Source organism: Heteronotia binoei, chromosome 1, assembly GCF_032191835.1.
Source record: "Heteronotia binoei isolate CCM8104 ecotype False Entrance Well chromosome 1, APGP_CSIRO_Hbin_v1, whole genome shotgun sequence".
Taxonomy (NCBI): Eukaryota; Metazoa; Chordata; class Lepidosauria; order Squamata; family Gekkonidae; genus Heteronotia; species Heteronotia binoei.
In genome coordinates this window covers 11881949-11909377 of record NC_083223.1, presented here as the reverse complement: position 1 = coordinate 11909377, position 27429 = coordinate 11881949, and the positions used below count along the sequence as shown (strand labels likewise).

Here is a 27429-nt window from a genome sequence, read left to right as displayed (position 1 = left end):
TTAAAATAGTTAAATACAATTCAGATTAAGTTAAATAACAATTAAGTTAAATAAGCATGCTGCTTGTGTGTTTACATCAGCCAGCCAGCAGACTAGCTGAAGTGTCGTAAGGTGGCTTGTAGGTAAGTGCCGTAGGTCTCTTCTTCCCTTCTTTTTCTTCTTGCGGTTGTGGTGGAACGTGCTATCCAGTTGCAGCTGAGTTGTGATGATGACTCCCCATTGGGTTTCCAAGGCAAGAGATGTTCAGAGGTGGTTGGTCATTGCTTGCCTCTGCAAAAGAACCCTGGAGCTCCTTGAGGTCTCCCATTTAAGTACAATGTGAAGCTTCCAAGATCTGATGAGATTGGGCTAACCTCGGTCATCCAGCTCAGAGTAGATGGCTTATAAAAAGGTAGAGGTGATCCCCCGTGCAAGCGCCAGTCGTTTCCGACTCTGGGGTGATGTTACTTTCACAACATCTTCACTGCAGAATTTTACGGGGTGGTTTGCCATTGCCTTCCCCAGTCATCTACGCTTCCCCCCCAGCAAGCTGGGTACTCATTTTACCGACCTCGGAAGGATGGAAGGATGAGTCAACCTTGAGCCAGCTACCTTAACCCGGCTTCCGCTGGGATTGAGCTCAGGTCATGAGCAGAGCTTGGACTGCAATACTGCATCTTTACCACTCTGTGCCATGGGGCTCCTCTCAAATGGTTTATACATAGGTTCAGTATGTACAGGATTCAACCAGAACTGCTGCTAGGATGAAGAAAATGGGTTCCTAACCGTACCATGAGTATTAATCACGGATTTCATCTGCTTTGTTTGTTTGTTTTACAAAAAAGGTGACATTTTCATATAAATAATGAGAGCTTTTAGAAAACAGGAAAAATTCTGAATAAATAGGTGGCCTCTCTAAAGTGATAGCATGCCAGAGACCACCCATCTTGCCCACTCAAAGATCCAAGATTCGCCCAGTACAGATTTCTAAATGATCCTGCAAAAATTTCCCTCGTCGCTTCCAGGATTGTGAATGATGAAGATACCTTAAAACAGGGGTCCTCAAACTACGGCCTGTGGGCCAGATGCGGCCCGCTGACGATGTTTATGTGGCCCGCCGGGTTATGGCAAAATCAGACCGGAAGTGACGTTCGACCTAAACTCGCTTTAGCAATGCACACTTCCGGCACTGGGCTGAGGCGGCAGAGACAGAGTGTGAGGTGATACCGAGGTGAGGTGAGTTCCCAGGCTGGGGTGTGTGGTGTGGGGAAGGGAGAGAGATGCAGAAGACGGAGAACTGATGGCCCGCGGCCTTGTACAGTAACGGCAGCCAACACAACAGTCCGGCCCTCCAACAGTCTGAGGGACAGTGAACTGGCCCCCTATTTAAAAAGTTTGAGGACCCCTGCCTTAAAAGATACAAGGAGTAATTAACGTTATTCTCTTCGGAAAGGTGTTTGATATAAGTGAGTGAAAGCTTTTTAATTTTTTTTTTTAAAAGTTCTGTTCCATTCTTAAAGTTTCATGTTTTGTGTGCTTACAAGCTGAAATGCAAGCAGAGATCTGGCCGTGGTGGAAGGTTCTAGAAGTTTTGTCGCTCGTGAAGAAAGCACTGATTTTATTCCTCCATGTGGGAGCCGGTTCAAACTGATGGATCTCTTCATACTGATATGCCAAAACAGGCTCATGATTACTTTCAGAAGGCGTGTGTAAAGATGGATACTGTGGCATTAGATGACTTAAATTATCCCCCCTCTCCTGATAATTCTTTCTTTGATCTGAACTCTCTGCTCACGATCTGAGTTCGATTCCAGCAGAAGCTGGATTCAGGAAGCTGGCCCAAGGTTGACTCAGCCTTCCATCCTTCTTAGGTCGGTCAAATGAGTCCCCAGCTTGCTGAGGGGAAAATGTAGATGACTGGGGAAGGCAATGGCAAACCACCTCATAAAAAGGCTGCCGTGAAAACGTTGTGAAAGCAATGTAACCCCAGAGTCGGAAACAACTGGTGCTTGCACAAGGGACCTTTCCTTTCCTTTCCTATGGAAAAACCCATGCAACCCAATGGAATAGTGGTTCTAACATGTCTCATAAATGTTCTAGACCTTGAATTCTCTTAAGGAGCTGCACAATAGAGTGTCCCAATACCAAGGTCAAAAATATAGCAGACTTACAGGGTTGCCAGTTATGGGTTGTAAAATACCTGGAGACTTTGGGGGTGGATCTGGCAGAGGGCGGGGTTTGGGGAGGGGAGGGGCCTTGGCATGGTACAAGGCCCTAGAGTCCACTATTCCAAGCAGCCATTTTCTCCAGGAGAGCTGATCTCTGCCAGCTGGGGATCAATTGTAAAAATTGCCGTGAGCCATTTTGAGCATTCATGGCAAAAAAATAATAATGCTAGAACCTACGTGTCATTTTTAATGCACTTTAGTGATTGTCATGGATTAAAACCTGAAGAAGGTATTGGAAATTCATTGATTGAAGCTTTAGCTATTTTTGAGGCAATAAGAAGTGAGCCCCATTGCTGGAAGACCTTTTCGAAGCAAAAACACGAGTTTACCTCCTGTACTTTGGCACTCTACTTGTCAAAAATTGTGTGATAGTTGCCTTTAATTTTGAGTCTCGGGTTGTATGAGACTTAATTCTATTGCAATTGTTTTGTATTGGTTTCTATTGTATTCAGTAAAGTGTATTTACGGTTAGTAATTTTGGTCAGTATAACCTCTGGTTGAGTATACAAATTCATCTCAAGTGACCTCTCCCTCTCTCTAGTCCCACTAGGAGGCTAGCAACCCTATGATTTAAAAGATACTCTGGTGCCGTCACAATTGAAGAGCGGTAGTAGGGCTGCCACGTTCCTAGGTGGGGATTCCCCCACCCCAGAGGTTCCCAATATGGGCCGGCGGGAGGAATCCTCCCCCAACATCACTGGCACGATGACATCATTGAAATGAAATAGCACGCTGGCTGCTCTAGGAGCTTCTGGGAAAACTCTATGGTTTTCCCGGATGCTCTAGCAATTTGGGAGGGTAAACTCTATGGTACCTGTTGTACCATAGAGTTTTCCCTCCCAAATTGCTACGGCGGCCGGGGAAGCCATAGAGTTTTCCCAGAAGCTGCTAGAGCTGCTGGTGCACAACATCGCTACCACGATGACATCACTTGTGAGTGACATCATCGTGCCACGCACACTCTGTGCGTGTGGAAGCAGTCCTCCACCGGAGGCTGTGGGGGACTTGGCAACCCTAAGTGGTAGGGAGATGAGGCCCAAGGCTAACTTGCCCACATCGGATCTTGGAAGCTAAAACCTGGTCAGTATTTTTGGATGGGAGACCACCAAGGAATCCCAGGGCCACGATGCGGAGGCAGGCATTGGCAAACCACCTCTGAAACATCTCTTCCCTTGAAAACCCTGCAGGGTCACCATAAGTCTGCCATGATTTGACAGCAAACAAAGAAGAAAAGAGGGAGACAAGGAGAAGGACATGATAGATATAACTCAAGTTGACTGTCCCATTATCAGTAGTAATATTTTTCCTTCCCTAAAGTATCAAACAGATGCTTTTCTTGGCATTGGGTATTTATTAACATAGGACTGGAGCACACTACAATTTTTGCTCTCAGACTACACCGGAGGCCAAAATACACATTCGTGTTTTAATGAATTGGATTTTTCATAGCCGCGTAGCAACTGTGGGGAATGGATTTTTTTTTTTAATAGCCAAAAATGGGGGAATAACTCCCCCTCCAGACAATGCTCCCTCTAAGCTGTGGAGTCTTGTGAGCAAAAATTCTACTTCGTGACCAACTGGCATTAAAGTTGCGAGCTGCTGCATACATTAGTTTCCTTCCTTTTATTTGTTAGCTTCTTTGACCAATGGTCTTAAGCTCAAGATAAAGGAAAGGAAAGGTCCCCTGTGCAAGCACCAGTCGTTTCCGACTCTGGGGTGACATTGCTTTCACAACATTTTCACGGAAGACTGTTTACGGGGTGGTTTGCCATTGCCTTCCCCAGTCATCTACACTTTCCCCCCAGCAAGCTGGGTACTCATTTTACCCACCTCGGAAGGATGGAAGGCTGAGTCAACCTCGAGCCGGATACCTGAAAACCCAGCTTCCACCGGGGATCGAACTCAGGTCGTGAGCAGAGCTTAGGACTGCAGTACTGCAGCTCGAACATCCTGCACCACGGGGCTCTTTACTCAAGATAAAACAAGACAGTAAATAGAAAACAAATTACAAAAAAATGTGTGAGCCAGAGGCTACAGAACTGGGCTAACTCACAATAATTCCACTTAGAGGGAATGCTGCTCTCCCCACCCGCACTGTTTCTGTGTGAAACCTTCTTGGGGCACAGGGAGGCAGGTACGCGTCCTCTGTCTGTGGAGGCGCTCCAAACCTTTTCTGGCTCTTCTTTAAAAAGCCATCTCCTCTAGTTGCCTTGTGGCTTCAGGGAACCTAGACCCAATCCGTTAAAACCCCAAATGTGCAGTTCAGCCCTAAGCCTTGTATCCACCGGAGAAATTTTTCCACACATTTGGGTGGGGGGCAATTCCCTTCTCCTGCAACAGACCTAGGGTTGCCAAGTCCAATTCAAGAAATATCTGGGGACTTTGGGGGTGGAGCCAGGAGGCTTTGGGGATGGGGCCAGGAGACATTGAGGGTGGAGCCAGGAGCAAGGGTGTGACAAGCATCATTGAACTCCAGAGTTCATGGCCATCACACTGAAAGGGACCCCACACCTTTTAAATGCTGTCCCTCCATTGGCAATAATGAAGGATAGGGGCACCTTCTTTTGGGGCTCATAGAATTGGACCCCCTGGTCCAATCCTTTTGAAACTTGGAGGGTCTTTTGAAGAGAGGTGTTGGATGCTTTGCTGCAGATTTGGTGCCTCTACAGCAAAAACAAACAGAAAGAAACAGCCCCACCCCCAGAGCCCCATATACCCGTGGATCAATTCTCCATTATTGCCTATGGGAATTTTTCGCCATAGGGAATAATGAGTGCCCAGCAGACATTTCCCTCCCCCGCCCACGCTTTCTGATGACCCTGAAGCGGGAGGAGGGCCTCCAAACCGGGGGCTTCTCTGCTCCCATCTGGGGATTGTCAACCCTAAAAAGACCCCGGGGAGGGGGGGCATTTGAAACTGCAGTGGGAGAGGGGAGGCGGCAAAGATGCCCTGTACAGATGGGAATGCCTTACATCTATGGAAAGCCTCAAGTAGATCCAAGCCGGAATGAAAACACAGAAGCCTTCAGGGAGAGATAAAGCAGTTTCTCTTCCCGCCCCCTCACAATCCAGTTTTCCTCTGAAGCCCAATACGAACGTTGCTGTCTGCATATTCTATTGATCTGGCAGATAGATGACTTTCCCTCCTCACCCACGCTTTGCACAACCTCTGAGCTCTTTGTGTCCTTTTGCCTTCTTGCTACCTTAGCAGTCGTTGACATCTGAGAAGAAAAGGACGGCGGGGCTTTTTAGGCACATACACACACAAAAAAAATCTCAAACCCTCCCAATGAAATATATGCCACAACCACTTGGAAATATTTCATAATATTTTACTTTGGCTTACCTTCCGGGCGCCTCCAGCCTATTACCTCTTGCCCTGTTCTCCAGGGTAACAGCGAGCCGTTTTTCACCATTTCCTATAGTGACAGCCCTTTAAATTTTAGCAAATTGATACCATATTGCCTGTTAATTTGTTTTCTAGGCATAAGTGTACGTTGTTCATTGAACTCTCGTCTGTCGTGTGTTTTGGGCTCCCCAGCACCACCACAATTGCTTTATCTCCACTTGTTTGCAACATTTTTTTCCCCCAAAATGTAGCACCTAAATGGAATCCAGCACTTCATGGATTTTCTAATAACATCCCAGAAGAATGGAACTAGCATTCAGGGCCTTTGTCAAGGAACTAAAAAGGGCATTTCATAGAATCATATAGCTGGAAGGGAGCTCCAGGGTCATCTAGTCCAACCCCCTGCACAATGCAGGAAACTCACCAATACCTCCCCCTAAATTCACAGGATCAGCATTGCTGTCAGATGGCCATCTAGCCTCTGCTTAAAAACCTCCAAGGAAGGAGAGCCCACCACCTCCCGAGGAAGCCTGTTCCACCAAGGAACCACTCTAACGGTCAGGAAGTTCTTCCTAATGTTGAGCTGGAAACTCTTTTTATTTAATTTCAACCCACTGGTTCTGGTCCTACCTTCCAGGGCCACAGAAAACAATTCCGCACCCTCCTCTATAGGACAGCCCTTCAAGTACTTGAAGATGGTGATCCTATCACCTCTCAGCCGCCTCCTTTCCAGGCTAAACATCCCCAGCTCCTTCAACCTTCCTTCATAGGACATTTGCCTTTTTCACGCAATTAGATTATTTAGTTTCTAATCTGGTGTGGACCTCCTCCGTCGAGCTGGTTTCTTCCCTTCCCTTCCCTTCTTTAAATACGTTACTGTACTACAAATAAAACATTTCTCCGTTTAAGAAGCGTTAGTATGTGCCGTTGTCAAGTGACTGAAGCATTGGTTTTGTCATCTGCAATTTTTGAAAGCGCACTTTTAACTCCCACCCCCTAATCATTCATGAAGGTATTTGTTCTGCAACATTTTGTAGATACATCTCTTCAGAATTTGGCATGTTTCCTGATGATGTGTGTCAGTCTCCTGATATCTGGTGGTGGACAGTGCTGTCGAGTGGCAGCCTGATTTATGGTGACCCCATAGGATTTTCAAGGCAAGAGAAGTTAAGAGGTGATCTGCCATTGCCTCCCTCTGTGTAGCAACCATGGACTTTCTCAGTGGTCTCCCATCCAAGTACTAACCAGGGCTGACCCTGCTTAGCTTCCAAGATCTGATGAGATCAGGCTAGCCTTGGCCATCTGGGTCAGGTCTAGGCTTGCCAATCGCCAGTTCCCAGTGGGGGTTCTCCCGCTTTCCCAGGCTCCTTCCTTCCCCCAGTTAGCTGGCCCGCGTGGGAAAGCTCCGCCCTCACAGCTACCATGTGCCTTTCCCCTTCAGGACACTAGGAAAAAACTTGGATGGTGTGTCTTTAAGGCTGAATGGGGGCGGGGTGAGCAGGCAGAACAACGTGGCTGCTCTCGGTAGCTGTGAAAGCAGCCCAGACCCTCCATTTGTTGTAGGAGCTCGGAAGCTAAGCAGGGTCTTGGAAGCTAAGCAGGGTCAGCCCTGGTTAGTACTTGGATGGGAGGCCACTAAGAAAGTCCACGGTTGCTACACAGAGGCAGGCAATGGCTGAATGGGGGCGGGGTGAGCAGGCAGAACAACGTGGCTGCTCTCGGTAGCTGTGAAAGCAGCCCAGACCCTCCGTTTGTTGTAGGAGCTTTTCAGAGGTCGTTTGCATGGTCAAGGGTAAACTTGAACCTTTGGTTTCCCTGTGTTAGTGGAAGTTCAGCAACTCATGAGTAAATTGCCCCAGGGAGACCACACAAGTGTGAGATTGCAAACTTTTATTTTTTGCTTGTGTGTGTGTGTGTGAGAGAGAGAGAGAGAGGATTTGCAGCTGCTTGGGTGAGGAAATGAAGACTGTATTCAGGGGAACTGCACTGCTGTGTTTTTATTTATTTATTTCAGGGAAAGTCTCCGGGCTCCACCCCCAAAGTCCCCAGATATTATCTGAGTTAGACTTGGCAACCCTAGTTAGGCCGGATGTTCAGAGGTGGTTTTGCCATTGCCTGCCTCTGCTGAGCAACCCTGGGCTTTTTTGATAGCCTCCCATCCAAGTACTAACCAAAGTTGACCCTGCTAAGCTTCCAAGATCGAATCAGACCAGGGTAGCCTGGGCCATCAATGTCAAGGGCCTCTGAATATCTAGGGAACCCCATTTTATGCTATTTGATTAAGTGGAATACCCGAAGATTGCATAAATGTAGCTGAAACAGCTAGAAGTTGTGGAAGTTTTCGTTTTTTTTGTTTTCTTAAGGCTTAATTGAAGAAAGTAAGAGCCCTGTGGTGCAGAGTGGTAAAGCTGCAGTACTGCAGTCAGAGCCCTCTGCTCACGACCTGAGTTTAATCCTGGAGGAAGCTGGGTTCAGGTAGCCAGCTCAAGGTTGACTCAGCCTTCCATCCGTCTGAGGCTGGTAAAATGAGTCCCCAGCTTGCAGGGGGGAAAGCGTAGGTGACTGGGGAAGGCAATGGCAAACCATCCCGTAAAAAGTCTGCCGTGAAAACGTTGTGAAAGCAACGTCACCCCAGAGTCGAAAATGACTGGTGCTTGCACAGGCGACAAACTTGACCTTTTTTTTTAAAATTGAAGAAATCACACTTGGATGGAACATCAGGTTGGTTGAGCCTTTGTTCAGGTTTCTCAGTAGCTCGGGGTGTGTGTGTTTTTTGCTTAGACAGTGTGGGGAGGGATGGTGGTTCATTGGTAGAGCATCTGCCCGGTAAGCAGAAGGCCCCAGGTTCAACCCCCGGCATCTCCAACTAAAAAGGGTCCAGGCAAATAGGTGTGGAAAACCTCCTCTTGAGACCCTGGAGAGCCACTGCCAGTTTGAGCAGACAATACTGACTTGATGGACCAAGGGTCTGATTCGGTAGAAGGCAGCTTCGTATGTTCTTCATAAGTTCTTCACTAGCTGAGTTTTCAGCATGCAGAAGGTCCTTCCACAAAGGGAAGGCAGGGAAGGGATTTTCACCAAGTCACCCTGTAATGCCAGGGGTAAGTTTTAAATGGATATAAGATTCCCAGGATAGCTGCCTTTCTGCTGTAGCCTCAAGGTGGAGCCACCAGCTGCAGGGCATTAGGTCCTGATAGCCCATTAGAGGCTGGTGGGTTAGAAAAAAAGAGTTTTCCTCTTAGTTTGGGGGCCTTTGACTATTTGCTTGGGCCAAGGAGTGGCAGTGACCTAAGGGCCAGCAAGAATAGTGGACCAGGCCGGACCATCGCAGGAGGAAGTGCCTGAGGGACTCTGGATCTTTTTTGGCTTCCTACAGTCGACCTGAGGGTTGAGGTATCAGTTAGCTTTGAAGCTTTTGTTATTTTTAATTACATTGTGTTGGGGGGGGGGGGTTACCTGCATGGTTAAAATAAAGCTTTGTTTAAACCTTATGTTGTGTCATTGGCTTGCAAGGTTACCAGTGCCTACCGGCCCTACGTAAGAGAAGGTGAATGTCCTAACCCTCTTTGGTTAGTTGGAAACTGTGAACCCCTTAAGGGAATCTTGGGTGGATTGGGCCCTATAAAACAGGGATGGCCAACGGTAGCTCTCCAGATGTTTTTTTGCCTACAACTCGCATCAGCCCCAGCCAGCATGGCCAATGGCTGGGGCTGATGGGAGTTGTAGGCAAAAAAAAAACATCTGGAGAGCTACCATTGGCCACCCCTGCTATAAAACAAACCAGTCTGGTGGCAGCAATCTGGGGGAAGATGGAGGAACTTGGCCTCCCTTGTTATCATACATGCCCTGGCAGTAAGTCCTAGGCTGGCCTCCCTACAGGGTGCTGGGAGGTGGCTAGTTTGTGTTCTTTATAAAATTTATATCTCTGCTACCTAATCTTAAATAGGTACACACGCAGCCCGGCCCAACCTGGCTCGGCCCAACCTGACATGGGGCGGCCCAACACGATTTCATTTATGTCAGATCCGGCCCTCATAACAAATGGGTTCGACACCCCTGCTTTGAGCCCTTTCAGGCTGCAGGAAAAGATAGGAACAATATCCTTCCCCAAAGTCCCTACACTATGTACGGGATGACCAGAAACCACTTAGAAGCAGAGCGCGAGCAAAGACGAAAAGGAAGACAAAAGGGGAGAAAAGAGATGGAACTTCTGTCGGAGCCCGGCGCTTTTAGTCACTTATTAGTAGAGATAAGGAAAAATGTAATAGAGGGGAAAAAAACCAGACTTCTGTTGGAGTTCATACTTGCGGTGTCACTAAAAGACGACCCTTCGTTTTTATTTCTTCAAAGCTCGGCCTGGTAGAACAGCATGCTAACTTTTGAATCTATACTACTTTCTTGCAAACTTCCCTTTGAAATCCTTTTCAGGGGTGGTGTTTCCCCCCTCCTCTCTTAAAAAAATGTTGTGGTGGGTCTAACGCTGAAAAAAACAAGTCACTTAACATAATGGCGAAATAGCTGCGGTGCAAAAATGACAACTTGTTATTACTAATTACCAGGAGTTCGCAAATGCCCCCCTAATGTGAGTTCTTCCAAATGCGTGTGACCTCATGAAACCCAATTATGCTGGTTGTAGCTGGCTGGTATGAAGTGGCACTTTGTTTTGGCGTTTTTAATATCCTCAAAATCCAATTTACCGTTCTTCAACTGGTAACAAAATTTGTTGTTCAGTCACACAGTCGAGTCCGACTCTTTGCGACCCCATGGACAAAGTCATGCCAGGCCCTCCTGTCTTCTACCATCCTCTGAAGTCTGCTCAAATTCGTGTTAGTTACATCAGGAATGCTGTCCAGCCATCTCATCTTTTGCCACCCCCTTCTTCTTTTGCCTTCTGTCTTTCCCAGCATCAGGGTCTTCTCCAGTGAGTGCTCCCTTCTCATTGGGTGGCCAAAGTATTTGAGCTTCAGCTTCAGCATCTGACCTTCCAGGGAACAGTCTGGGTTGATTTCCCATAGGACTGACTGATTGGATCTTCTTGCAGTCCAAGGGACTCTCAAGAGTCTTCTCCAGTGAGTGCTCCTTTCTCATTGGGTGGTCCAAGTATTTGAGCTTCAGCTTCAGCATCTGACCTTCCAGGGAACAGTCTGGGTTGATTTCCCATAGGACTGACTGATTGGATCTTCTTGCAGTCCAAGGGGCTCTGAAGAGTCTTCCCCAGCACCAGAGCTCAAAAGCATCTATTCTTCTGCGCTCGGCCTTCGTTATGGTCCAGCTCTCACAGCCATACATTACTACTGGGAAAATCATCGCTTTTATACGGACTTTTGTTGGCAGGGTGATGTCTCTACTTTTTAATATACTGCCCAGGTTCGCCATAGCTGCCCTCCCAAGGAGCAAACGTAACAAAATACTGTTTGACAAAATATCAAATGGCAACATTCTCTGTGCAATGAATTGTTTAGAATAGCGACTCCTACTTTTTTTCCCTAGAGGGTCGGTCACAAGACGCATTGGGAGAGGGACGGGCTGGCTTGGGGTGGTGGAAAGGGCCATGAAATCACAGCAGATTTAGGGTAAACCCTGTGGGATTATCAAGGCGGTTTGCTATTGCCTGCCTCAGCATAGCAGCAAAAGCCTTTCTTGGTGGTCTCCCCTACAAGTACTGACCTAAGCCAGCCCTGCTTACCTTCCAAGATCTGGTGGAATCATGCTGACCTGAGCTGTCAGGGCATAGATGTTCAGAGGTGGTTTGCCTTTGCCTCCCTCTGCATAGCAACCCTGGACTTCCTGGGTTGCCTCCCATCCAAGCACTAGCCAGGGCCAACCTTGCATAGTTTCCAAGATCTTATGAGACTAGACTAGCCTGAGCTGTTCAGGTCAGGGTACGCTTGCTTGTAGCCCCCTGTGCAAGCACCGAGTCAATACTGGCCCATGGGTTGACGTCATGATGTTTTCTTAGTGGACCTTTTGTTATGGGATGGTTTGCCATTGCCTTCCCCAGTCATCTACACTTTACCCCCAGCAAGGTGGTTACTCATGGAAGGCTGAGTCAACCTTGAGATAGTTACCTGAACCTGCTGGGATTGAACTCATCTAATCTCTTCCTCCTTCTCCTCCACATCTTCTTCTCCTCCTCCTTCTTCTCCTTCTTCTCCTCCTTCTCCTCCTCCTTCTCCTCCACCTCCTCCTCTTCTCCTCCTCCTCCTCCTCCTCCTCAGTACACCGACATGTTTATGTCACCGCCCACTTAACTCAGAACTGTTGTCATCAAGTCCAGAACGTGGGACGATGCTCCAGGTATTTGGGGAAAACCTCTATGGTAAATTTGGCTTCTACCATAAAGCTTTTGCCCACTTATCAGGGCATTACCCCAAAGTCCAGGAGGGGATGATGTCACTTCTGGGTCACGTGGGCAGTGACGTAGATACATTGATGCACGTTGGATGGATTGTCCTCTTTTCCAAGGTAAGTTCCCCCTGCCAGCCAACTGATTGGTGGTGAGATGGTGTGGCCTGGCAGAAGGGGACCCCCCACCTCCACGGGGGGGTCTGGCAACCCAAGCTGTAAAGCCATTTGCAGTTCCCCATCATCCTCTGGATCTCAGCCCTGGCCCAAGCTCTCTCTCACTGTGGGCCTTTAGCATCAGCTCCTATGATCTGCTGCACTGGAATGCCAGTGAGGCTTCTCAGTTCCCTTTGTATCCAGCCTGCAGGCAATATCTACAGTGATATCTTCCTCACCTGGGAAGCTCATTGTGTGGCCTTGTCTTTCTTTGACTGTGTGAAACAGGATCCAGCCCACAGCTACCTCCGAAACTCACCTTTCTCTGGTGGCCTAGCATGTCTCATAGAACTGTTCCAAGAATAATATGGGGAAAATCCACCTAGCAGGAGATAGGAAGGTGGGATGAGAATGTGATAGATAAATGAACTTGTTTATCAGAGCCTCCTGACAAAGAAAGTCAAAAGTCAAGTGCTGTGTCTACCTCATCCTCCTTATCTACTAAATGGCTTATCCTATCAGAGAAAGAAACTTGGATCTTGTTTGTTCTTAAAAAAAAAAAAAATCTAGTAGTTCGGGTCATCGTGGCAGTTTCCTCTTGATGCCTACAAATCGATCGTTGTGTAATTGTTCTTAGGGCTTCCTGGTTATTGAAGTCAATTTCGCTGGTCGAGAATTCCCCAGGAGCTCCCCTCTTTCGCTTTCGGCAAGACCCCCGTATGTTTACTTCCTCCAAAGTGGTGCGGGACCTTATTTGTCCTCCCTGAGTTCTCAGAGAAAATGGCAAAACGGTTTCCTGGTTCCTTGGACGGCTTCTCTCAGCACTCTAGGGTGCATTCCATCAGGGATACGCCGACTTAAATGTAGAGAGTTCTTTACACTAAGTGGTTTGTGGTTTCCTAGTACCAAATGATTTCTATGTAATAAGTGGTTCTGAAAACAAAACAAAACAAAAATCTAATTTACCTCTTGGGTTTTTTTGTCTTGCAGGCGTTCCCGTGTATTTCAACAGGAATTTATGGTATGTAGAAACCCATTATAAAGTTTCTGTTCAAGCAATTTTTCTTCCTAACAAATGCCCAACTGTGGTTTTAACAAGTTTGGGGTTTGGGGGGGGGGGGTGTACCATTCTCGTATATATTCATGAGTTTTGTGCCTTCCAAATTATGAATTGCTTGCTCTACAATTGGATGCTTAGTGGGGTGATCCATGCTAGCAAATTACAGCGTATTGCAAGGCGTTTCAAAAGGGTCGCTCCGGTCTTGCAAAAAAGCAGTTGTGTTCTTAACTGTACATGAACAACGAGCAGTGTCTAAAACATGTACAATCAGAAGTAAACCATACACTTATAATGTGCAATGTCTAAGCACATAATCAGAAATCAATTTTACATCAATAATGTGCAATGTCTAAGCACGCAGAATCAAAAGTAAAGTTTGCACAAATAATGTGAAGTGTACAATGAGAAGTAAACCTTCCATGAATAACCCGCAATGCCTAAGCATCTACAGTCAACGGTAAACTTTACGCAAATAATGTGCAATGTCTAAGCATCTGCAATCAGGAGTAAACTTTACATAAATAACGTGCAATGTTTAAGTGTATACAGTCAGAACTTAACTTTACATAAATCATGTTCAATGACTAAGCATGTACAATCTGGAGTAAACCTTACACAAATAATGTGTAATGTCTAAGCATCTGCAGTCAGGAGTAAACTTTGCATGAATAACTTGCGATGTCTACGGGTATGCAGTCAGAAGGAAACTTCACATAAATGCCAATCGGGAGTAAATTTACACCAATAATGTGCAACGCCTAAGCATGTACAATCAGAAGTGAATAAGGATCCCACTGGATTCAATTTGACTCACTCTGTAACAAGTTTGCTTAGAATTGCAGCTTCAGTTTTTATTTATAAGCAAAATGTATACTTTCTATCCTCATTGGTTTTCTGAGATGGTTAAAAACATGTCTTAAAAACCATTAAAACTCAACCAAGATGCATTATTAAAGCAGTGAAAGCCAAAGCTCAGCTACACATGCAAGAAACAAAAACAGCAATGAAAAAAATAATAATGAAAAGAACAAGGGATCGCTGAGAGAACAGCAGATTAAAACTCCACTCACTGGCAGGAGACAGGAAGAGAAGGCAACAAACAAGTTTCCCCTAAGGACAGAGATCAGAGTTCTGGTGCCACAATCTAGAAGCCCTTCTCTTGGGTTTCTACTCATCTAAATTAATCTCCATGTGAAGCAGAGCTCAGAAGACGATTGTGAAGTGGGTTCATAGAGGGGGAATAATAATAATTATCATATGGCCTTGTGTGTAGTATTTCCAGGAGATCCTAAGGTTGTCTGGCAGCTGAGAGTTCTAGCTCTTTTAGCATTGTGCACCACTAGATGGAGATCTAGATATTTTTTTTGGGGGGGGGGATGCTGAGAGACTTCTGAGGGAACTGTGACTGACCCAAGGTCACCCAGCTGGCTTCCTGTGGAGGAGTGGAGAATCAAATCCAGTTCTCCAGATCAGAGTCTGTTGCTCTTCAACCACTGCCGCAAGCTGGCACCCACAGAGGGTGCTTTGCTTTAGAAGAATGGCCGCTCGTAGGGTTATGAGTTGGACCGAAAGAAATTATAACGTTATTTAAACACGATCGAATGGAAGCAGTGATATGGCATCTCATGATATTGGGGCGGAGGGCTTAGCTCAGTCGTGGGACACATGGCTTCCTTTACCAAAGCTTCCAGATTCAGTTCCTGGTTTCTGCTCTTAAAAGGATCTTGAAAAACACGGTTGGAGAAGCCTCAGAATCCTTGGAGAAGCACATAGCCTGTACTGTTGGCTGGAGGATCCAGTGCTGGAGACACCTATGCAGTCAAAATCTTGGAGGGGGCTCGCAAATTATATCAGAGTTGGAGCGCCTGCCCCCCTGCAGCCTGCAGGCACCTTCTCAAAAGCCCCTTTGACAAAGCTGTGGGGGAGAAGTAGAGAGAGGCAAACTTGGAGACGACGCCAACAGCAGCCACACAAGGCAAGCTGGGCAAAGAGCGGCTCAGTTGCTGGCTGTGCGTGCAGGCTAGGGGGGCTGCAAGCAGGAGGAAAATGGGGGGGGGGGAGAATGCCTGCCCGGGGCCCCTAAAGGCGTGGGGGCCCTTAGGCCACTACCTACTTTGCCTAATTGTTAATCCAGCCCTGGGAGGATCCCCTAAAACTTGAGCTTGAGCAGTTTCATAGAGTTCTCATGTAGATACGGTAGGGATACAGGAGAACTAGCAGTCGAGAGCACTGTGTTCAGGAGTCTACCTGCCCTGAAAATGTTGGCTCTTCAGGCCCAGAGAGCTCCAATGGCTTGTTGCGTGAATAAAGGTGATAAGTCGTGGTGCAGGTACTGAAGTTCTGCATTGGCTAAAAATAAGATCCACTGTTTTATTTTTGTACTCCTTAAAGTTGCCAAGCCCCCAGCCTTTCTGAACACACAGTGAAGGGATTACTCTGACCACTCGTGTAGTGGATCATATTGTATTACTCTTATTGAGATTATGTCTAATTGTAATGCACAAGGCTTTTTTTTTTTTAGCAGGGGTGCACAGGAACGCCGTTCTGGCTGACTGGGCATCAGGGGTGTGGCCTAATATGCAAACGAGCCCCTGCTGGACTTTTCCAACAAAAGCCCTATGTAAACCAATGGTGGCATCAGGGGGTGTGTGGCCTAATATGCAAATGAGTTCCTGCATTATTCCCCCCTCTCATTTTGAAGATTTTGTTGTTGTTTTTTCTAAGTAAGTGATGTAGAAACAATAAAGAGATCATTACGATTTCTGAAGGCGAAATAATAATGATGATGATGACAGCATGATGATGACAGCAATAATAATGAAAAGCAATAAAGGTTAATATCCATTCAATATATAGCAACAATGTTGAGGTTTTTTTGGGATTGACTTGTTAATCTTACTATGATGTTCCATATATTCAGTGAATGGAAACGAACCTTTTGAATACTCAGAGTGGAAATTTGGATTTTCTGCAAGAGGAAATGGAATTTGATATTTTGTCCATAATTAGGTATCCCCAAAGTTTGTTGAAACATAATTGGATTGAAGGTTATGTTGTATCCTTCCAGTGCCTGGTAATTTAAATTTTAGCCACCACCAACATATAAGAAATTAAACCTTTGGTAATTGTGGGGACGTTAATTCTTTCCCAAAAGTTGACTAGTACAATTTATACCTTTGCATTGTTTATTGAATATCCCATCCTGTGAACTTCGACGCTGTGTAATTCGGCTTGAGTCCCAATGTGAAAGTAAGACAATAAATAACATGAAATTAAAAACAATTTTAGGAATGCACAGTAATGCTGTTCTGGCTGGCTGGCATCAGGGGTGTGGCCTAATATGCAAAGGAGTTCCTGCTGGACCTTTTCTACAAAAAGCCCTATGTAAAACAGTGGTGACATCAGGTGGTGTGGCCTAATATGCAAATAAGTTCCTGCCGGACCTTTTTCTACAAAAAAGTCCTATGTAAAACAGTGATGACATCAGGTGGTGTGGCCTAATATGCAAATAAGTTCCTGCTGGACTTTTTTTCCTACAAGAAAGCCCCCAGTAACACAATGTTAGTTTGTGTGGTTTCACTCCCACCTGGATACTGGCATCTCTAGTAGTGTCTAAATGACGCATGAATTAATTCAGTCATTTCTTCAATGACATTTCAATGGGCTTGCGTCGCTTTGTTCCTTTCGGGCCCGTCTCCTGTTGACTACATTCATGTTGCCTGGGTTACAAACTTCAGAAATCACTATGCCGATCCTGATAAGATCCTTTGTTGACACTGGCAGATCATGTAGCTTAAAGGAACTGTGATTACACGCAGTGCTATTTTGTGTCGGGAGCAACTTTGTTCTTTAAAGTCTTGAAATTGATGTGGGGTTTTTTTTGTTATTAGTGTAGGAAAGAGACTAACCATGGTGCATGAGATATGTTGTGAAATGAAGTGCCAAGATAGGGCTTTTTTTCCTCCTTCATTTTCTCCTTTTTAATAGAAAGTGGAACACCATGGGCATGAAGCATAATAGTAGATAATAGTAAATAAAGGAGAAGATGAAAATCAGAGTTCCTTCTTTTTCCTGTTTAAGAATGTTTTGTTGTTGTTGTTGTTGTTGTTGTCTTTCTAGTTTGGAGGAAAGCTGAGTCTAAGTGCAAGATGGGTAGCCGTTTTTGTTCTGTAGCGGAAGAAAAGAGCAAGAGTTCAGTAGCATCTTCAAGACTAACAAAATTTGAGGCTGGGAGGGGGGAGCTTTCAGGAATCACTGCTCACTTCTTCAGATAACAGCTTGAATGTGAATTTATCTGTCCTTGTATCTTGAAGAGTGGAGCAATTTCAGATGCTGAATGATAGGTGTGGAATTCTAGCCGGAGCTCCTTTGCATATTAGGCAACACAACCCGGCTGTAGCCAATCCTCCAAGAGCTTACAAAAGAGAGCCTTGAAAGCTCTTGGACGATTGGCTACATCAGGGGGTGTGGTCTAATATGCAAAGGAGCTCCTGCTAGAATTCCACCTCTGCTGAATGACAATAGCAGGCAAATGACAGTAGCAGACATGTTTGGATTAGGTGCAACGTGCAGAGGGCTAGTAGGCGTGGGAAATCTGTGTTGGTAATGAGACAGATCAAGATGCGCAGCCGTGTTCGTCTGTCTGTAGCAGTAGAAAAGAGTCAGAGTCCAGGAGCACCTTAAAGATGAACAGAATTCGTGGCAAGGGAGGAGCTCTTGTGAGTCATGGCTCACTTCTTCAGCTAGAATGTGAGTCCTTCTTTCCTTATATCTCAGGGACTGGAGTGATGGCAGATCCAACCAGTTGGAGCTGGGGTTTGGGGAAGGGGACAGTCAGAATACAGAGGTCCCTCCCCTTCCCAGACTCCACCCCCAAATTGCCCAGAATTTCCCATACCTGGAGTTGGTGACCTGATAGATGGATGGATAGATGGATAGATAGACGGATGGATGACCGTCCTGAGCCGCCCTGAGACACTTCGGTGAGAAGGGCGGGATATAAGTTTATTAAATAAATAAATAAATAAATAAATAAATGATGGGTGGATGGATGGATGGATGGATGGATGGATGGATGGATGGATGGATGATGGGTGGATGGATGGATGGATGGATGGATGATGGGTGGATGGATAGATGGATAGATAGATAGATGGATGGATGATGGGTGGATGGATGGATGGATGGATGGGTGGATGGGTGGATGGGTGGGTGGGTAGGTAGGTAGTGGTTATTTGTCTTCAGCTTACCTCAGTCTAAATCCACACCTTAGACTGGTGGTCCACCTACCAGAGTAATTTGCTTTTGTGAGAAACTCGTTCTGCCTTACAGAGTAGACATAAGAACATAAGAACATAAGAGAAGCCATGTTAGATAAGGCCAATGGCCCATCCAGTCCAACATTCTGTGTCACACAGCGGCCAAATATATAAATATATATATATATATATATATATATACACACACACACACACACTGTGGCTAATAGCCACTGATGGACCTCTGCTCCATATTTTTATCTAACCCCTTCTTGAAGGTGGCTATGCTTGTGGACGCCACCACCTCCTGTGGCAGTGAATTCCACATGTTAATCACCCTTTGGGTGAAGAAGTACTTCCTTTTATCCGTTTTAACCTGTCTGCTCAGCAATTTCATCGAATGCCCACGAGTTCTTGTATTGTGAGAAAGGGAGAAAAGTACTTCTTTCTCTACTTTCTCCATCCCATGCATTATCTTGTAAACTTCTATCTTGTAGACTTTCTTGCTTAGTCCCCAGAATGTTGGGAGCCTGCCCTTTGGTCTCTAACTGTTGGGATAATCAAAAGGGTTGGTGGCAGGCTACCAGACAGGTGTGTGAGGAGTCACACTCCAGGGTTTTGTAGTTTTATGTTCTGTGGTCCTTACATGAAGAGATTTGGCCCAGGACTGGACCGGGACTCTCTGACATCTTGCTGTGCTGTGCTTAAAGATCTGTGGAGAACTGAGGAAGGAAATAGTGTTCGTTTTTCCACCTTCTAATGATGGTGAGGTGGTGGTGCGATGGGAGTGGCAGCTGAAGACAACATCTGCTGACCTTCCAAGTCCGCCCCCTGGGACCATCACTTCACCTCACCTCATTATGACTTTCTGAAAACTATGCAAAAGTGAATTATTCAGGAAGATTTGTCTACACAGTGGATATACTTGCACTGTATGGGAGGTTGCTGAACCACAAGCTATTACAACATTCAGGACAATGGAACCTGCAGGGCTTAACAAAAATATTGGGCTCTTATGCTTAGTCGCTTCGTTCTTCTCATATCTGTTGACTCTTTTATTATCTGAATGCTAATCTGTCGCTGTTCAAAAGTTTTACCAACTGCTTTAAACCAAGCTTAGCTGTTCTTATCATCCCACTGTTTATGAACAATGACTCACGAAAGCCCCTCCCCTGCCACAAATTTTGTTAGTCGTTCAGGTGCTCCTGGACTCTGGCTCTTTTCTACTGCTGCAGACAGATGGACACGGCTACCAGTTTGGTGTAGTGGTTAAGTGTGCAGACTCTTATCTGGGAGAACTGGGTTTCATTCCTCACTCCTCCACTTGCAGCTGCTGGAATGGCCTTGGGTCAGCCATGGCTCTGGCAGAGGTTGTCCTTGAAAGGGTAGCTGCTGTGAGAGCCCTCTCCAGCCCCACCCACCTCACAGGGTGTCTGTTGTGAGGGGAGAAGACATAGGAGATTGTAAGCCGCTCTGAGTCTCTGATTCAGGGAGAAGGGCGGGATATAAATCTGCAATTCTTCTTCTTCTTCATCTATCTTGAGCCCTTCCTGGCAACTAACCCCACTACATTTATTGGTTGAAGAAGCCTGTTTCTGTGTATCCGGAGAAGTGTGTGCGCACACAAAAGCTTATACCCAGAATTAAATGTTGCAGGTCTTAAAGGTGCCACTGGACTAAAACTTTGTTCTGTACTAAATGAATCACAAAGTTTGTTAGAAAAATTATTAGGGACTGTGTTCTACACAGAGTGTTAACATTGCAGGACTGCAGTCCTAAGCTCTGCTCACGACCTGAGTTCGATTCCTGGTGGAAGATGGGTTTTCAGGTAGCCGGCTCGAGGTTGACTCAGCCTTCCATCCTCCTGAGGTCGGTAAAATGAGTATCCAGCTTGCTGGGGGGAAAGTGTAGAGGACTGGGGAAGGCCATGGCAAACCACCCCGTAAAAAGTCTGCGGTGAAAACGTTGTGAGAGCAACGTCACCCCAGAGTCGGAAACGACTGGTGCTTGCACAGGGGACCTTCCCATTTCCTCTACACTAATGTGTATGTTGTTGAAACTGGGACCCCACTATGAAATTTTGCATAATTTAATTTGTCCTGTTATGCTTTACTTCAATTCTGTTTTTGGACTTCTGGTTGGTTCTACAGCCCTAATTCCTTTGCATTTCCCCCTTTGCATTTTGAAGTTTTTATTGTTTTTTCAAGTAAGTGATATACAAACAATGAAGAGATCAAGAAGATTATGATTTCTGAAGAAATAATAATAATAATAATAGAAAAAAACTGTAAACATCAAAACAATAAAGTTTAATATCCATTCACTATATCGCAATAATTTTGAGGTCATCTGGGATTTACATCTTAATCTTGCTATGATGTTCCATACAGTCAATAAACGGAAAGCAGGGTTCTAAATAGAGTGGAAATCTGGATTTTCTGCTAGAGCAGGGGTGGCCAACGGTAGCTCTCCAGATGTTTAAGCCTACAACTCCCATCCGCCCCAGCCATTGGCCATGCTGGCTGGGGCAGATGGGAGTTGTAGGCAAAAAAACATCTGGAGAGCTACCGTTGGCCACCCCTGTGCTAGAGAAATGGAACTGGATATTTTGTCCATAATTAGGCATTCCCAAAGTTTGTTGAAACATAATTGAGTCAAATGTCTCTCCTCAAATCGCCCTTCAAGTTTCAAAAGGATTGGACTGGGGGTTCAATTCTATGAGCCTCAAAAGAAGGTGCCCCTCTCCATCATTATTTCCAATTCAGGGAAGGCATTGAAATGTGATGGCCAGAACTCCCTTTGGAGTTCAACTGTGCTTGTCCCAACCTTGCTCCTGGCTCCACCCCCAGTCTCCTGGCTCCACCCCCAAAGTCCCCAGCCATTTCTTAAATTGGACCTTGCAACCCTAGTTGAACACCTTGTATTATGCCGTATACTAATTCTCTGCTCACCCTCTGTGTCTCCGTATGGACTGGCAACGTCCATTTCAATGTATCTGGAAACTTATACCATGAATAAAACTTGGTTGGTCTGAAAAGCGCTACTGAACTCGAACTTTCTTCCCTTCACCTTTGACACTGTAAGCCTTCAAGCTTCTTTCGAGATTGGAAAGCTCCATTTCTGTCTGGAAGCACTGATGTCTTTGACAGAATACAGCAGGGGTGGCCAACGGTAGCTCTCCAGATGTGTTTTGCCTACAACTCCCATCAGCCCCAGCCATTGGCCATGCTGGCTGGGGCTGATGGGAGTTGTAGGCAAAAAACATCTGGCGAGCATCTGTTGGCCACCCCTGGAATACAGTATTATGGAAGGACGTCAAGTTGTCTTGTCAAGCATATTGTTCAGCTCCGTGAGTGTTCCACTGGGTATACGTCTGGGTATACGTGTCATGGTCTTGGAAGTACTAGGCATTATCACCATTGTCTTGTGTTTGTTAGCACCCCCTGGAGTTAGGAATCATCTCTTTTTTTTTCACACTGCCTCAGACCTCTGCTTTTCTCATCTTGAGAGAATCAGAGAAACTAGCCACCTACAGAGCTGTTCATTAAAAAAAGCAAGGGTCCCCCCCCCCCCCCCCGGAAAATGTTTGATGGAGAAAAGTTCTAACTCCCTCCCTTAACTTGTGTCCAAAGCTTCAATTCCAGGTTTTTAGTTGCTCAAGCTTAAGCGATGTATAGCTTTTAAAAGACCGGAGACATTTTGCCAGCAAGGCCCCATGTCAAGTATCAGGGAAAAGACTCTTTTTATGTTTCTAAATATAAAGCTATGTTTCTAAATATGAAGCCAGTTTGGTGCAGTGGTTAAGTGGGTGGACTCTTATCTGGGAGAACCGGGTTTGATTCCCCACTCCTCCACTTGCAGCTGCTGGAATGGCCTTGGATCAGCCATAGCTATCGCAGGAGTTGTCTTTGAAAGGGCAGCTGCTGTGAGAGCCCTCTCAGCCCTACCCACCTCACAGGGTGTCCATTGTGGGGGGAGAAGATATAGGAGATTGTAAGCCGCCCTGAGTCTCGGATCCAGAGAGAAGGGTGGGGTATGAATCTGCAGTCGTCGTCTTCTTCTAAAGACCCCCTCCATACACAAACACCATATAGATTGTACATGCAGTGGTGTTTAAAAAAAAATCTGCAAAGAAATACATGATGCTGAGTTCTGTAAATCAATGGATATCCCCCAATGGGAAAAAAAACCCTTACAAGGTAGCAGAGCACCAGCTGGAAGACGTAGGATGTAAATTACATTAGGTTTCCCTAGTAATCTGTGGAAATTAAATTAGCGATATAGTTAACAGGAATATATTTCTGGATTTAGCCATGCTGTGAAAAAGAGCGGGTTTCTTAATACCTCTTCTCTACATGCCAGGTAATAGCAGTGTGTTTCAGTGGATACATTCCCATACACTGAAATCACTGAATTGGCTGTGTGAGACACATGTACTTAACTCAGCCTTACCTGGACAATTTGGTTGCGCCTCTGAGCAGCCAATCAGAGCTGAGCACAAACAGGGCTGGGTCACAACGTCCAATGAGAGCGGTCTGGGTCACACTTAGGAAACCAGCAGCATATTTATTTGTTTGTTTGTTTTATTTGATTTATATCCCCCCCCCCCCCAGGCTCAGGGCGGCTTACAACATAAAATCCCAACAAACAACTAAAATGAATAAGTATTAAAATTACACATTCAGCAATAAAACAGATATTCTGTAGACCCAAACATAGACCCAAAGGCTACTGTGACCAAAGTTACTGTACAATCATACAACCTTTATTACAAAAAAAGACAGGCAAATTATATAATTATCCACACTACATTCCATCTGTAGAAAACTCAGTCCAGTCCCTGTAAATTCAGTTCACAGTACTTCTGTAGACGTCACAGTGTTCCTATAGATATCAGTGGATTCCATACATGTAGCAATGTTCCATTTCCATAAATCCCATGAAAAATATAATATGTGCAACAGAACAGCTGGTATGCCAGTTCCTGCTTCAATGATTTCCTTAGGCACGGTATTATAATACAATTTCAGAACATCCTTGAAGATATAATCTCGATACATATCTCTTCTCTACATGCCAGGTAATTGCAGTGTATTTCAATGGATACATTCCCATACACCGAAATCACTGCATTGTCTGTGTGAGACACATGTACCACAGCTCAGGAAACTCAACTCAGCCTTACCTGGACAATTTGCAATGAGAGGTGGGACGGTGGCTCAGTGGTAGAGCATCTGCTTGGTAAGCAGAAGGTTCCAGGTTCAGTCCCTGGCATCTCCAAAAAAGGGTCCAGGCAAATAGGCGTGAAAAACCTCCGCTTGGGACCCTGGAGAGCCGCTGCCAGTCTGAAAGACAATACTGACTTTGATGGACCAAGGGTCTGATTCAGTAGAAGGCAGCTTCACATGTCCATATGTCCATATATATTTCTTACAGGCTGAATGCTCAGCTCAGCAGGCTCAAGGGAAATGTCTGCTGAGCACTGCATTATACCCTTTAGAGACTTGTCCCCATAGGTTATAATAGAGAGTTGACTTGTGCGTATCTGGGGCTTAGGGGGGCACGAGATTTTCAGAATAGCACCTGATGGCTCTCCTAAAAAAAAACTCAAAAAGTTTGGACCGGGGGTCTAATTCTATAAGCCCCCAAAGAGGTGTCCCTCCATCCACCATTATTTCCAAAGGAGGGAAGGCATTTAAAATAAATGCAGTCCCTTAAATGTGACAACCAGCTCGCCTGGAACTCACTTCGGAGTTCAATGACACTTCTTCCCTCCCCTTTCCTGGAACCTGCTATTAAGCCCCCTACCAGTTTGTCATCCTCACCTGGCAACTCTAACACAGATGCTGCCATTTTGCGACGTCCATATAAACACAGGCTCTTCGTCTGTGGAGTCCTTGCCATCTTCGCCTCGGCTTTTCTACCTGCTCAGTCTTACCCCCATGATCGCTCCTTCCTAGCCAGTGTTTTCTGTATGAATTTCAACTTTTCTGTGCGTATTAAGTTGCCAGTTTCCTTATTCTACTTTAACTTACGGAGACCCTTCTTGGGTTTCCAAGGTAAGGTGGCTTGCCATTGCCTGTCTCTGCATACAGACCCTGGACATTCTTGGTGGTCTCCCATCTAAGTACTAACCAGGGCTGACCCTGCATAACTTTCAAGATGTGACAAGAGTGAGCTAGTCGGGGCGACCTGGGTCGAAGTAAGAGTTGCTCAGGGGTGGTTTGCCATTGCCTGCCTCTGCGTTGCAACCCTGGACTTCCTGACCCCGCTTAGCTTCTGAGATTCGAAAAGGCCAGGCTAGCCTGGACTATCCAGGTCAGACCTAATGACACTTGGTTTTGTGTGTGTGTGTGTGCATGTATGTGCACCTATACTGTATGTACGCACACTTGCTTTTAACGGTTAAGGGGAGGTGGCTATTACTCCTCGGCACTGACAGTCTCACTGAACTAACAGAACCGGAACCGGAAACATCAGAATAACTAGAACATCAGTGTGCATCTTGGACTTTTAATGACTATAAAGTGGAAATGATTTTATTGTATATTTTGTTTTTAATATTTTATGTTTTTTTTTAATTTGTTGTTAGCCACCCTGAGCCCATCAGGGAAGGGTGGGATATAAATCTGATTAAATAAGTCAGTATAAATCTGATTAAATAAGTATATATGCCATACACACATATATGTATATATACACATATACGTATACACACACACACACACACACACATATATATATACACACATATATACATATATGTATGCATACGTGTATATATGTATGTGTGTGTGTATACACACACACACACACACACATAGCACTAGGGTTGTCTTACCCCGGTGTGGGTGTGGACTCCCAGTTTTGGGCACTCCCCTCTCCCTAGAGCTGCCAATCCCCAGGTCCGGGCGGGGGTTCTCCGGGAGATTCCCAACCTGCCGGCCCTCCCCCAACGTCGCTGGCATGATGACGTCGCCCGGAAGTGATGTCATAAAAATGGCAGCACCCATGCAGGGCTGCTCTAGCCATTTCCAGGAAAACTCTACGGTTTTCCTCGACGCTCTAGCTGTTTGGGAGGTAAAAACTCTATGGTGCATCGGCACCATAGAGTTTTAACCTCCCAAATGGCTAGAGCGTCTGGGAAACCCGTAGAGTTTTCCCAGAAATGCCTAGAGCAGCCCCACACGTGTGCCGCCATTTTGATGATGTCACTTCTGGGTGACAACATCGCGTTGCACACGTGCTCCACACGTGAGAGCGAGTCCCCCGCTGTGGGAAGCTGGGAACTTGGCAACCCTACTCCCCCCCAGTGACTCCCTCTTACTGGCAGGAACATGGAAATGATCATGACATGCCTACAGAAACTGGAAGTAATATAGGGATGGTCAGGGGGTGACGCGAAGGCAAAACTCTGAGATTTGACAGGAATTCTCCCATAGAATTTTGCCCCAAGCCAGAGCATTGCCCCCTGACATCCCTGATGTGTCCGTGGCACTTCCAGTTTACATAGACACGTTGCAACACTCCTCCCCACTTCCAGAAACCAACTCCCCCCCCCCGGGTCAGACCTGGCAACCCTATATCACTGCTGACGTGGTGACTCTGTAGGAATTGCAAAAACACTATTTACAGCTCTATGGTAAAACCATAACAGTAATTCCTAGAGCCATGTGGCATCACATCTGGGTTTTCTATGGAAGTGACATCACATTGTCATCTGACAGCAGTCACTTATCTTCTCTTTAAGCAGGGCTTTTTTTGTAGCAGGACCTCATTTGCATGCTAGGCCACACCCCCTGATGTAGCCTATCCTCCAAGAGCTTACAGGGCTCTTAGCCCAGGGCCTACTGTAAGCTCCAGGAGGATTGGCTACATCGGGGGGGAGTGGCCTAATATGCAGAGGAGTTCCTACTACAAAAGAAAAGCTCTGTCTATAACCCTTACTACAGCCCTGTAAAGCAAATATGTATCAGACTGCTCTTGCTATGTGAATTCAACACGGTTAACAGCATAACATCAAGGCAAAAACAGATTATTTTTGATCGATTATGCTTGCAGCGGTGTATGTGTTTCCTGAGTTGGCGTCTGCTGCTCGAATCGGCTTTGAGCAGCTTTCACAACGTGGTTCTGTCGCAGGAGCCCCGCCGGGAATAGCCCTTGAAATGCTTAATGTATCGACGGCATTTGGAAGTTATTAAATAGAGTAGTTGCCGCTGCTTGGTATCTATTAGAATATAGAAGTATTTTGGCAATCTCATTAGCTGCTTGGGAGGAATTTGTCACATCCATTATTTAAGAGAGATCTTATTTTAGGCCGCTTGCTGCCCTTGCTCCAAACCGTTCCCTTCCCGGCCTCCATCCATTTCTCTCCAGAAGACGTTCTACATGCTTAGAAATTATTAGCGCGGCGTCCCTTGATTAACTCTCAGCCATCTAAAATTAGCATTTGTTGAATATATTTAGCAGGACCGTAGACAGAGCGCCCGTGTAAAGTATTACGCTTAGTGGTCGGAGAGACCCTGTCCTTTTACCCTCTGCCTCTTGTATTTATAGGACACAGACATGTCCCATCCCAGCATAAATCTCAAACTTTGTAGGAATTAGCATAATGTATAAATAGATGCTTCACGCACTGCGATCCGTTTCGTTCTTCATTCCCCATAAGCTTGGAAGGTGAAAGTTTGCATACATATGTGTCATCTTCGGGAAAATAATAAGAACAATCCTTTTTTTAATTTTTAATTTGTTATTCAGAGAGGGCAACTCAACTTTAGGGAATGCTAATGAGGGTTTTTAATATATGCTATACATTTCCAGATCGAGTGGTACAGCCTGCAGATTCTAGGACATCTGTTGTTTCCAGTGAATGTTCATAAATGTTGTGCTGTGAGAAGGTGTGCTAGACCAGGGGTGTCGAACATGCAGCCTGGGGGCTGAATCAGGCCCCCCGGAGGTCTCCTATCAGGCCCCCGAGCAACTGGCTGCTTCCTTCTCCCTCTCTCTTGCTTCCTTCTGCTTTGCAAGGCTTGCTCAATTGCAAAGGAGCTACAGA

At 45.8% G+C, this 27429-nt stretch overlaps 1 protein-coding gene across 1 annotated transcript in view; it reads left to right on the top strand.

Moving 5' to 3' along the window:
• The window catches only part of MACROD2 (mono-ADP ribosylhydrolase 2), a 1708848-nt gene that overhangs the window by 975024 nt on the left and 706395 nt on the right, over positions 1 to 27429 (top strand). The window contains exon 7 of the mRNA XM_060230846.1: positions 13047 to 13077. Coding sequence (XP_060086829.1) covers positions 13047 to 13077 — 31 coding nt within the window. The remainder of the gene's footprint in view (positions 1 to 13046; positions 13078 to 27429) is intronic.